A 12,769-nucleotide genomic window follows, 5' to 3' on the forward strand; every position below is an offset into this window, starting at 1 on the left:
CGAAGCCCCGCCCCTCCCGCCCCAAGGACACGCCCTTTGCCCCGCCCTCCAGAGGTCTCACCCACCCCGCACCTTAGCAGCTCCCAGCGCCTCCCTTTCCCTAGCTCCCTGGTGCCCCCAGCATCTTCCAAGAATGCCAGGGAGCCCCCCGCCCCGCCTCCTACCTTTCGCTTTTTCGCTTTGGGTCCACCGGACCACGCACGTATCCGGAGTTGCAACTCCTAGAGAGCCCAAGCCACCGCAGCGCTTCCGGACGCCGGAGCGGTTCCCATAGCGACGACAAACCGGAAGTGTGCTTCGGAGGCCGGAAACGGAAGTTCTGCCCGAAAGTGGAGCCGGAGCTGGTAGTTGTCAGAGCTGGTGTGGCGCGGGCGCACGTGGGGCCGCGGCGGGCGGTCGTGGGACGCTGAGGGCAGCACCGGCGAGGAGGGTCATCCCCAGCTAGCGGCGCGGACCTCCGCCACCCCGCTCCTGCCGGCGGGCGGTGATGGACACTCCCCCGCTCTCGGGCTCCGGCTCGGACTCTGAGGACTCCGTGGTCACGGACCGAGAGGTGGGTGTCGGCGCGGGCGCGGGCGCGGGGCGGGCGCGGGCGCGGGGCGGGCGCGGGGCGGGCGCGGGCGGCGTCTCGGTTGCTCCGGTGTTGACCGCGCCTGTGTCCTGCAGTTGCAAGATGCATTTTCCCGCGGACTTCTGAAGCCAGGCCTCAATGTCGTGCTGGAGGGGCCGAAGAAGGCCGTGAACAACGTGGTGAGCTAGCTCGGGGGCCGGACGGGGGATTGGGAGATGGCGTGATCACCGGGCACTGCAGTGCAAGAATCCGGTTCTTCTTCCGGGAAAGATCCCTCCTGCGCATTTCCCCGGGTGGATGACTGTGGGTATTTGGGATGAAGGCTTTGACTTGTTGGCTTACCAACACCTTGGGTACTCATCTTATGAATGTAGTGTCTGACTCTCCTAGAATGGACTGAAGCAGTGTTTGGATGAATTCAAGCGGGATCTGGATTGGGTTGAAAGGCTGGATGTGACCCTCGGTCCGGTGCCCGAAATCAGTGAACCTCAGCCAACTCCTCAGCAGAATAAGGACCAGAAGAAAGCTGTAAACCCAGAAGACGACTTCCAAAGAGAAATGAGTTTGTATGTTTGTTTTCTAACGTGGAGAAGTTGGGGATCCTTGTGCTAGAGATTGCCAGAGAGGGGAATTTAGTGAGCCTTCCCCTGCGGAAGCACCAGGAAATTTGCATAATCAGCCTAAGAAGACGCTGGAAAAGCTAGATTTCCCCCTGGTTCAGACAAGAGCTCCAGGCACCAGTGAAGTCCAGTTTGTGGACTGTTTTGTAAATAACTCACTATAAAATTTTTGTGTATGTATGTGTGTATTGTTACTTGAACAAACTTTATGTAAGGTCTCTGAGCGGACTTCTTTTTGAGTGATTACTTAAGAATTCATAATTGGCATTAGTTTGTGTTAATTGTACCTGTAAGTGCGCTTTCTCCTTTTCTTTCTCTCTTCTTTCTTTCTCTCTTCTTTCTTTCTTTCTTCCTTCCTTCCTTTCTTCCTTCCTTCCTTTCTTTCTTTCTTTCTTTCTTTCTTTCTTTCTTTATCTTTCTTTCTTTATCTTTCTTTCTTGCTTGCTTGCTTGCTTTTTCTTTCTTTCTCTTGTGTCAGTCCTGGGGCTTGAACACCATCCCTGAACTCTTTCATTCAAGACTTGTGTGCTACCACTTGAGCCACAGCTCCACTTCCAGCTTTTTGGTGGTTATTGGAAATAAGAATCTCAGGGCTTTTCTGCCTGGGCTGGCTTCAAATCGAAATCCTCAGATCTCAGCTTCCTGAGTAGGTAGGATTAGTCAGGGGTGAGTTCCAGGTGCCCTGCTTTTAAGCTACTAATTTACTTTCACTTAAAAAAAAACCACAACAAACAACAATGCATAATGAAATTTTTATTGGATGCTGAATTAGGTTTTATTACCATTTTGTTTGCTTGTTCATTTGTTATTGTTAGCGACAGTCAGAGGTTGAGAGATGTTCTCAGCTTGGATAACTCATGGGAGGCCATAAGAAGGAATCAATGCCGCTCTCCTCACTGCAATTCATACTTTATCCTACAATCTCAGCTACCGCCAGGCCCAGGCTGCTGTGCTGGCAGTATTACCACGGCTCCATCAGCTCCACATCCCTACCAAGCGTCCCACCGATTATTTTGCAGAAATGGCCAAGACTGATCAGCACATGCAAAAGGTAAGAAATAAAGATTCCCCCCTCCTCTGAAAAACTAAGGCTTTGTACTGAAATATATTCAGCTGGCTTAGTTCCTGAATATTTGAAAAAGGTATGTAAAGCTCAGAAATGGGTCTGGTTGTCAGAGACAGTTATGTCTCTACTTCAGAGTCATGCCAATCACACTAAAGAAGATGACACTTCCCTAATTTAAATAGTTTACAGAAAAGAAGCACTGTAAGAAATGTAGGTAAAGATGGCTTTTGCATTTCCTTATTAGCACAGTGGTAGCATGGTGCATAGAGAGTCAATGTAAAATCCAAAAGTATTTAAATAGTTCCCTTGAGCCTTAAACTGAATTTTGGGAGATCTTGGTGGTACCCAGAGAAACTAATCCAGCATAGCTAATCTTCCCAGATACATCTCTCTACATTGAGCTTCTTAGGTTTTACCTGAGAAAAACTTAAGAAATTAAACATACATGTTCGTGAAAGAGCATGTTAGGGATCTACAGGAATTTTTAAATGTATAATTTGGCCTGTTAGAGAAAGGCACTGAGGCTGTGTGGCTTAACCAGAATACATACACAGCAATGGGGAAGAATAAGTATTCTTCCTTAGACTACAAGTAGCCAATGTGTGTACTGGAACAGGCAGTATTAGAAGGTTACTTTTTTGTTGTTGTAGATCATGGGGCTTGAACTCAAGGCTTGGGCACTGTCCCTGAGCTTTTCTGCTCAAGGACTAGCACTCTTGTCAGTTTGAGCCACAGTTCCATTTCCAGTTTTCTGTGGTTAATTGGAGGTAAGAGTCTTACCAACTTTCCTGCCTGGGCTGGCTTCTAACTGTGGTCCTCAGATCTCAGCCTCCTGAATAGTTAAGGGAAGGTTACTTTTAAGCTCTATCACTGACATTTGTGATACCTTAGGCAGAATGCTCAGCCTTTGAAACTCACTGTCCTTGTATTGGTGATTTACAAGTTGTGATCCCTGTTCCAGTGCCTTTTAAGTAAAAGCAATATCTGCAATATTTTGTATTTTAGATTCGACAGAAGCTACAAGCTAAACAGGCTGCCATGGAGAAGTCTGAAAAAGCTAAGCAACTGCGAGCACTTAGGAAATATGGAAAGAAGGTGAGAACGAAGATATGCAGGGACTAGAGAGAGGCCAGGAATATGTCAGGTTAGATTGCTGTGGTCTGATTGGTTCTGTGCTACATGTGTATTAGATTATGCTCTGCTCTCACTGTGCAGTGTTGCTGCTAGTTTTCTTGAGCACAATCTCACCTGACACTGTGCTGTACCAGGAGTAGTGTGATATCAGCAGGTTAACTGAAAACTCACTGGGCTTTAGTTGTTTATATTTATGTAGTGAAGAGCTAGGTCTAGATCAGTGGTTTCCAAACCTGACCCATCAGCAGAAGCACAACTGGAAAATTGCAAAAGATTTTTACGCTTCAGAGTCTCTGCAAATGTCTACATGGGATGCATTTGGTTTAGATGATCCTCAAGTCTGCAAGAGGATCATACTATTTATTACTGTGAAGTCTGAGAGAAAAAAAAAACCCGTATCCATGTGTATTTGAGTATGAATGTCTGAGTTCTAGTGTAAAATCAGATCGGGTAAATGATGAAACTGTCTTATTGGATGGTCTTCTAAATGGAAGGAGAAAGGAATTAGAATTAGTGTATGGGAGGGAATGGGGTTGAAAAGGCTCTGTTTAGGTTTCATAAGCATTTCTGACATAACACTTGTGATCTGGGTCATGAGGCTGTTGTTCTTACTTGGGGTCATTTCACTGACAAGTTGTAGTGTCCTGTCCTCTGCACAAGGTCCACTGATCTTGATTCTCTAATCTGTTTTTTTTTTTTTTTTTTTTTTGGCCAGTTCAGGGGCTTGAACTCAGAGTCTGGTTACTGTCCCTGAGCTTCTTTTGCTCAAGGCTAGCACTCTACCACTTGAGCCACAGCACCATTTCCAGCCTTTTCAGTTTATGTGGTACTGAGGAATTGAACCCAGGGCTTTATGCATACTAGGCAAGCACTCTACCACTAAGCCCTATTCCCAGCCCCTTGATTCTCTAATCTGAAGGTGGATGGTTGGCATCATTTCAAAGACACTAAGCATTAGTTAGTATAATGTAACTTATCAAAATAAAAGAAAAAGTAAGGCTGCTTAGCATATATGTATAATTTGAGGAAACTTTAGGATAGTGGTTCTCAATTTGGGGTGATTTTGCCCTCCAGAGAACATCTGTAACTGGAGATATTTTTCAGTTGTCACAACTTGGCATAGAGGGTTCTGTTTGTATCAAGTGGGTAGGGGAGCAGGGATGTTACCATCTGTACAGTGTACAGGACAGGCCTTACCCAATGAAGAACTATCACATCCAAAATGTTAATGGTGAGAAACTCTGCCTTAAATAATAGTTTTTGTCCCTAAAGCTTTTTTTTCTGTTTTCTGGGATGGTTGTTTTTCTGTTTTCTTTTGATATTTTCATACTTAGTAACAGAGGATTGGAAATTTAATCTGCTCAGATATAATTAATAGGAGAACTTGAATATAAACCTAAATGTGATTTGCTACAGTTTCCTAGGCAGGATTGTGTGATGAGTAAAAAGTGCAGGCTTTGGGTTCAGGCTGCCCACAATGCAGTTTAAAAGAGATTAAGAATTTGAACTACACTGGATTAGTGTAGAGATGTACATGTCTGTACATGTTAAAATGGTGATGGTATTGATCTGTGTATGTGTGTTTTTACTAGTTATTGAGAGAATGCATGTGCTTGGAGTAGTGGTTGGGAATGGATATAACTTCTGTGTCCATATCACAGGTGCAAACACAGGTTCTTCAGAAGAGGCAGCAGGAGAAATCACATATGATGAATGCCATCAAGAAGTACCAAAAAGGTCAGGATATTTCTCTGCTAAACACGTAGGAAAACAGGGATCTCTGGTACCCTTAGAGTTAATCTGAACACACAATGCGTTGGGAGGTCTTCTTTATTGATTTGGAGCTATTAGACTTACATTTTGGGAATGGTGCGACTTTAGAAGTTATACTTCTCAAATCACTTATAACTTATATTTTGAGGCTTAAACTTTTTTTTAATAGTACACTGGTGCTGATCAGAATGTTTCTTCACTCACAGGCTTCTCTGATAAACTGGATTTCCTTGAGGGAGATGAGAAACCTGTTGCACAGGCCACAAAGGCCACAAAGGCCGCAAAGGCAGGAGCTAAAGGCCAGAACATGAAGAAGGGGTAACAAGTGTTTTGGTTTGCCTTGGTTCTGGGATGTGAACTGGGCTGACAGTCCCTGAGTACTATTGGCCCCCTCCCTCTCTCCCCCCCCCCCCCCCCCCCCCGACCTCCGGGAGCCCACCGCTGTGTGGAAAGAAGAATACTGGTGCTGGCCTGGGCCAGGACTTATAGTGGCATAGAGCTTTTTTTTTTTTTTTTTTTGGTCTGTCGGTTGTGGGCCTTGAACTCTGGGTATCTGGGCACTGTCCCTGAGCTCTTCTGGTGGTTTTATTGGAGATAAGAATCTTATGGACTTTCCTGCCATGCCTGGGCTGGCTTTGAACCATGATCCGCAGATCTCAGCCTCCTTAATAGCTAGGGTTACAGGCATGAGCCACTGGCTCCTGGCCCACAGATGAGCTTTTAAGCCATAAACAGTCTTTGAAGATAAACATGAGCTTATTTGAATAAAAAGTCAGATAACTGTGTGATTCCCGGTTAATGTGATAGTTAACAAGTGCAAGACCAAGGGTTCAGATCCAGCTTCTGCCATTCAGTTGGGAGGGTACTGAGCAAGTCCTTTGTTCAGTGCCTTATCTACTATATCAAGGAAGTGATTTGTGCCTCTTGGTATTATGAGATAGTATGATGCTCCTGAATGAATAGGATCAGAGTTAGGAAACAGCAGGTTGTATGTGAGAAACAGCCAGCATTAGCTATTACTAGATATGCAGTGTGAAACTAGGAGTGAGGAGCTGTGTTGGGTTCCTGTGCTGTTCATTTGCCTGTTTCAGATCTCCGGCTTCTTCCAGTAAGCAGTGTAGAGACACAGGCTTTTTTTGGGGGGTGTGGGTGGGGGGTGTCTGTCGGTCATGGGCCTTGAACCCTGGGCCTGGGCATTGTCCTTGAGCTCTTTAGCTCCAGGATAGCACTCTAGCACTTGAGCCACAGCTCCATGTCTGGCTTTTTGGTGGTTAATTGGACTTTACTGCTCAGGCCTCCTGAGTAGCTAGGATTATAAGTATGAGCCAATCAGTGCCTGGCTAAAAAGCTTTTTGAGAATAGGAGAAAGCCATATAATTTATTTAGATCCCTTCCTGCTTTTCTTTCCTTTTCTGGAGGTTAAAACTATGGGAGTGCCGGGTGTTGGTGGCTCACACATAATCCTAGCTACTCAGGAGGCTGAGATCTGAAGATTGCAGTTCAAAGCCAGCCCAGGCAGGAAAGTCTGTGAGACTCTTTATCTCCAATAAACTACCAGAAAACCAGAAGTAGCATTGTGGCTCAAGTGGTAGAGTGTTAGCCTTGAGCTGAAGAGCTGAGGGACAGCGCAAGGTCCAGAGTTTAAGCCCCAAGACCGACAAAACAAAAACAAAAAACAAGCTGTGGTTCTGGGAACAGTATTGTCTCAGGAGCTTTGTAGGAAGGAATCAGAGGCAAGTTCTTCATAATTTAGGGTGCTAATCCTTTTCCAGGCCCAGTGCTAAACGACGGTATAAAAACCAAAAGTTTGGTTTTGGTGGAAAGAAGAAAGGTACCAAGTGGAATACTCGAGAAAGCTATGATGATGTATCCAGCTTCCGGGCCAAGGTAGCTCATGGCAAGGGCCTCAAAAGGCCTGGGAAGAAAGGAGCGAATGTAAGTGAGCCAGGTTCCAGGCTGCGCAGGGTCGGCTTTTTCTAACTGCCACACCTCCTCCTCCCTTCTTTGTTCTTCTCTCCCTAGGGCAGAAAGCCAAGTACTATGTGACCAAATTTGTTTTTATTTGTTTTTGTTTAGAAGAGACCTGGAAAACGAACAAGAGAGAAAATGAAGAGCAGAACCCGCTAAATAACATCTTTTATACGAAAAATGAAGAAAAAGGGACAATATGCAATTTTCAGTATACTTAGATCCTTTTTCTTAGTTTCTTTTTGTACAAAATTCTTTTAATAAATTAAACAGTTTGAAAGAAACACTCATGGATTAAAACCTCAGGATTGAAAGACTGATGTTTGTGCCTTGAATAAGTTAATTGATAGCAAGTCCAAAATGCTTTCTGTTTATAATAACTGAAGATTTAAGTTCAGACACCACCTCATTTCATCTTCCCCTCCTTCTAAACTGTCTTATCATAGTCCCTGTACAGCTGGTATAATGTGATCTGATTTCCTCTGTGTACAGCTGTTGCTATATATATAATCTTACGATTTTTCTGCCTACTAATTTTCCTTCTGTGCCCTTACCGTTTCCAAGACCCTTTGTTACTTATCTGCTTATTTTCCTTCTAGAGCCTAAGTCTTCCATATAGCTGTCACCTTGTCTCTTTTCTAGATGGTCTAGGTTAGCTCCAGTGTTGGATCATATATTTTTCTTTCTTGTGCCTTTTTGGTGCATACTATCTCTCTGCATTTTCGAAATTGCCTTTACTTTGACTAGTGTGAATTTTCCATTGGAATGTTGAAGGCCCTGTGGACTCTTTTTTTGCCATTGAGGGGGCAGATTCACTCATTTTCCTTCCTCTAGAAGGTTTTCTTCCTGACAATCTGAAAGTTTTCTTCCTGACCATACTTGGTGTAGGCCTGTGTACATTCTCTGATGAGGGTATTTGGAAAGCTTTGACGTTTCCATCTGGACATTATCACCTCTTCTCCCTACCATCTCCTTTTGTTCTGACTCAAATTTCTGTTAGATATTTAGCCTCTTCTGTTGATGACATCTAGATCTGTATTTGGGGTCTCTGTTGGGAGAAAGATTGCTTCTTTTTTCCTAGTCATTTGATTGAGTATTTTAGTTCTCATTTACACTGTAAGTTCTCTAATTGGTCCTTTCATGTATTTGGTTCTTCACTAGTTATAAATTTTTCATTAAGTGAAGATTTGGATTACACTTTTAATTTTTGATAAAAGTCTTCTGTTTCCTTAGCTGCCCCTTCCCTGTGTATATTTGCCTCTCCCTTTCTTTTTTAAAAATTAGTTATTTTAGCCAGCCCCTAGTGACTCATGTCTGTAATCCTAGCTATTCAGGAGGCTGAGATCTCGGGATTGCAGTTTGAAGCCAGCCTGAGCAGAGAAGTCTGAGACTTATTCCTGAAAAACTACTCAGAAAAGGTGGGAAGTGGTAGTGTGGCTAAAGCGGTAGAGTGCTAGCCTTAAACAAAAATTCAGGGACACTGCCCAGGCCCTAAATTCAAGCCCTAGACCAGCACCAAAAAAATAAAAAAGTTAGCTTAATTGTACTTATTTATAAATATAATGTGATAATTGATACTTCTATGCAATGTATTGATTAAGGTAATTTACATTGCCATCTTCTTGTCATTACTTTGTATTTGGGGCCTCTGAACTCCTGTTATTCCCAAATATATGTTGCTAGGATATGTGAACTCACGTCACCCACTTGGGCTGGAGAACACTAGAACTTATTCTGTCAAACTTACTTGGTACCCATTATCCAGACTCTGCTTCCTTTCCTTCCTTCCTAGCCTCTAGTAACCACTACACATTCAAATTGGACTCTTTTTTTTTTTTTTTTTTTTTTTTTTTTAGCATCTCCATATTAGAGAGAAAATGGAGTATTTGTCTTCTCTATCAGATTGAGTAGGATGTACTGTAGAAGTTGGAGACTTGGAATTGAGTCCTGGCTTTGCAGCTTTGATGCTTTGTGACTTTGGACAAGTGAGGCTTTCTGTTTTATCACCTGTATGACAAAATAAAGACATAGTGTTTACCTCTTTTTCTATTTGCATTGATTAATATATGAAAAACATTGAGAACATTGCCACAGAATTAATCCTAATGCAATTTAATCATTCTATACCCAACAATCCTTTTCATAGTCCTTTGTTTAAGATGACTGCTGGAACAGTATGTTAGTTTTTTTTTGCTGATGTTTTTGTTGTTTCTTTTAAAATTTGCAATAGCAAAATATCCAAATCTAGGTACCTTACAAGGAAAAGAGGTATATTTGGTAGCTGATAGTCCAGGGTTAGGTGACAACATTTTTGTTCAACCTCTAATAAGAGCATCATGGGTGATGCTATCAATGAACCTCATGGTAGCAGCAGGAAGCTAGACAGATTCAGGGGTTGGGTGTGTTTGGTGAGGCCCACGCACTCCTTGGGATCTAATAGCTGATACTAGGTCTTACCTCTTAAAGGTCTCCCCGCCTTTTCTTTTTCTTTCTTTCTTTTTTTTTTTAAATCTTAATATCACATACAGGGGCCCAAGCCTGCGGTACATGAACCTCTGGGGAACAAACTCCCAAGTTCAAGGCAAGCCTGGGCAATAGAGTGAGACTTTGTCTTAAAATACAACAAAAAGAGGGTTAAATAGCATTTTCAGTTGCCAAATAGAACTAATCACTATGTAAAAAGCAGATACATAATAGTGGTCAAGCATCACTTCTTCCACAGTCTGGTTACTATGTGTTCATTTCAGCAAGGGATTCATGGACAGCAGTGTAGTTACATTGCTTCCTGTTTCCAGTGATAAACCCACATGCATTTATTTTTTTTGTCTGTTTTGGGGCCTGAACTCTGGACCTGGGTGCTGTCTCTCAGCTCTTCAGCTCAAGGCGAGCAACAGCGCCATTTCCGGCTTTTTCTGCTTATGTGGTGCTAAGGAATCAAAGCCAGGGCCTCATGCATGCAAGACAAGCACTCTACCACTGAGCCACCTTCCCAGCCCCACCCACATGCATTTTAAAGAAGTAGATAATTGAAGGAACTGACTGGCAGAGATGAATATTCAACACAGAACTGAAAGTGATAAAGTTGGACATATAAGTGAAATGAAAGTAGCAGGAGCTATAGATGAAATAGCTGATGTGTGAGTGCTATTATTGGTACCATTGTAGAGGTTAGTCATGGTTAGGGAAGGCCAACTTAGTAACATTACTAAGGAGAGATGCAAGAGATGAAAATGTCCCCAATAAAGTGACACTACCAAAAATATTGTTAAAGGGACTTTTGTAGGAGTTTCAAGACATTTGCAGCACCAAGTAATAAAACATTGAAAGTGAATCAGACTTCTTAAGAATTTTCTTTTTTTTTTTTTTTGGGTCCGGTTGTGGGGCCTGAACTCTGGGCCTGGGCGCTGTCCCTCAGCTCTTCAGCTCAAGGCTAGCGTTCTACCACTTGACCCACAGCGCCACTTCCGGCTTTTTTCTTTTTGCTTATGTGGTGCTGAGGAATCGAACCCAGGGCTTCATGCATGCAAAGCAAGTGCGCTACCACTGAGCCACCTTCCCAGCCCCTTCTTAAGAATTTTCTAAGACAAAAAAAGCTGAGTGGTGGAGTACTTGCTCAGCAAGGCTCTGGGCCCTGAGTTTAATAACTATCTCAAACAAACAACAAAAACATGCTTGTTTATGTCATAGATTGTCCAGCAAGAAAAAGAGAGCAAGTACTTTTTCTTACAAAGATAAGCATGATGATTCATAATATTTGTATTGTTTCAAATTGTAGCATCTATGGCATTTGTTTTCATTCCTTATACATTTGACAGTTTTTAATGTCTTGACTTTTTTTTTTTTTGGATATTTTATGGATAGGAACTTGTTTGGGTTTTGCTCCAGGACTATGATTCCCCCTGCTTCCCTACATAGCTGGGATTATAGGTACACAGCACCGTCTGTAATCTTCTTTAATGTTTGTTCAGATGGGTTCACTAATTCTGCCTTGAGTTGAGATTTTCCCTGAATTTCTGCCTCCCAAGTAGAATTACAAGCTTGAGTCATTGCCCTAGGCTTGACAGACTTAGGCTTCAGAGTAACTGATCCCCCCCCCCCCCCCAGTGTTTAGTGTTTAGTGAGATCATTTTGCATGGTTTCAGCAAATGGGGCTTTTTTTAATTTTTAAGGATGAATTAAGTATAAAGTGACAGCTTTCCCATTAGTGGGGAAAGTGAAAACAAATGGTGGTGTTGCTCTATTAAAAAAAACAAGACCTATAACTATTCACCTTTTGACAAAAAGTAGTTAGGGGCTTAATCTGTTTTATAAACAAATTACTTTTTTATATTGTCAAATAGCAAATATTCATGGTAGTGATTTCAACACAAGTACATTTTCAAAATTGAAATCTGAATGACAAAAGCATCTTCTAAACGCAGTATAAAATGTTTTCAGTATATTTGTATGAAAGCAATTGGACCTCACTGCATACATGTAAACAAACTCCTTGCCAAATCAGAAATATTACGTGTGGTCTTTTCCCTTCCTAACCCAACCATCTTGCTTGTTGAATTGACCCATGTTAGATGCACTCATATGATGGTGATATGGGTGATGATGGCTCTGATGATTCCAGAAAAAAAAAAATTTAGCCCCCTCCAAAAAAAACAAAACAAAAACAAGGACATAGAAAACAAGCAGAGTGGATGCCTCGGACTTCTGTATCTACCACTTGCAGTTCACAGCCACTCCTGTAAGGAAAATGAACCTCTTCCTTCTGGAAATGATGCTCACAGAAGCACAGTTATATATAGGATTCACAAAACACCTTGCAAACAATGCAGGATTTCATTGCTCACAATCTGCCTCTGATATGAAATGGGGTAAAACTGCCAGAACTTACCCTAGGAGTTTCTGTCCTTCACCAAGCCTTTTGAAATAAAAATCAGGATCCAAAGACAAAATGTACTGTGTCTTCCTCTGGTTGGATGTATTTCTTCTCACTCTGGAATAAGAGATCTTCGACAGTTTTTGTTGTTGTTGTTGTTCTTTGTTTTTATTTTTGTCCAACCAAAGTAGGGAAAAGCCACACTGGTGAGTACAATTCAAAATTGAGAAATTAACTTGTTTTTCTCTAAACTTTGCTTACTTTCTATAAAATGCTATTGTACCATTGAAATTTATGATACCAAGCAAATAGGAAAATACCTGAAAACAATAATGTGCATTCTAAAAGTTCTGGGTTTTTGCCACATTCACCCTACATCCTTTCCACTTGTCTGTGTACTCACAAGTCCACCTACTTGTTTCACTACTCTGTGAAGTCTCCCACCCAGTCCCATTACAGTGATTTGCACATGGTAGTTAGTAAAAATATTAGCTAGCACTCACAACATATGTACCCTAAGCACTTGTATTTTTTGTTTAATTCTCTTAAGAACCTGAAGAGAGAGAGAGAGCTCAAAACACCTGTAAAAAGTCACACAGCTAATGCATGGCAGAATTGGGATTTAAAACCAGTTCATATAGCCTGCTGCTGGGTGGCTCATGCCTTTAAATCCTAGCTACTCCAGGCAGATCTGAGGACTGCAGTTCAAAGCCAGAGCACACAGAAAAGTCATCGAGACTTATCTCCAATTAATCACCAAGAAACTG

General features: G+C 42.3%; 2 protein-coding genes across 4 annotated transcripts in view; one reads left to right on the plus strand and one right to left on the minus strand.

Annotated features, from left to right (window-relative positions):
• LOC138823660 (cilia- and flagella-associated protein 57) overlaps positions 1 to 363 on the minus strand; it is a 60,667-nt gene extending 60,304 nt beyond the window's left edge. For all 3 annotated transcript variants that reach the window (XM_070017139.1, XM_070017140.1, XM_070017138.1), the window contains exon 1: positions 165 to 363. The gene's annotated coding sequence lies outside the window, so the exon portion shown is untranslated. The remainder of the gene's footprint in view (positions 1 to 164) is intronic.
• Positions 364 to 397: 34 nt separating this feature from the next.
• Positions 398 to 8,983, plus strand: LOC138823661 (probable rRNA-processing protein EBP2). The gene is made up of 9 exons (XM_070017141.1): positions 398 to 553; positions 667 to 750; positions 962 to 1,137; positions 2,119 to 2,242; positions 3,263 to 3,352; positions 5,053 to 5,128; positions 5,371 to 5,482; positions 6,937 to 7,099; positions 7,241 to 8,983. Exons 1-9 carry the CDS (start codon positions 488 to 490, stop codon positions 7,289 to 7,291), a joined length of 942 nt encoding a protein of 313 aa, XP_069873242.1. The 5' UTR covers positions 398 to 487; the 3' UTR covers positions 7,292 to 8,983.
• Positions 8,984 to 12,769: the final 3,786 nt, after the last annotated feature.

This window comes from Dipodomys merriami, unplaced genomic scaffold (assembly GCF_024711535.1).
Source record: "Dipodomys merriami isolate MVZ:Mamm:240054 unplaced genomic scaffold, mDipMer1.0.p SCAF_121, whole genome shotgun sequence".
Taxonomy (NCBI): Eukaryota; Metazoa; Chordata; class Mammalia; order Rodentia; family Heteromyidae; genus Dipodomys; species Dipodomys merriami.

Coding starts and splice junctions, on each gene's coding strand:
- LOC138823661 (XM_070017141.1), top strand. CDS start 488: ATGGACACTCCCCCGCTCTCGGGCTCCGGCTCGGACTCTGAGGACTCC. Junction 1,138..2,118: donor TTCCAAAGAGAAATGAGTTT/GTATGTTTGTTT, acceptor CTACAATCTCAG/CTACCGCCAGGCCCAGGCTG. Junction 5,129..5,370: donor CATCAAGAAGTACCAAAAAG/GTCAGGATATTT, acceptor CTTCACTCACAG/GCTTCTCTGATAAACTGGAT.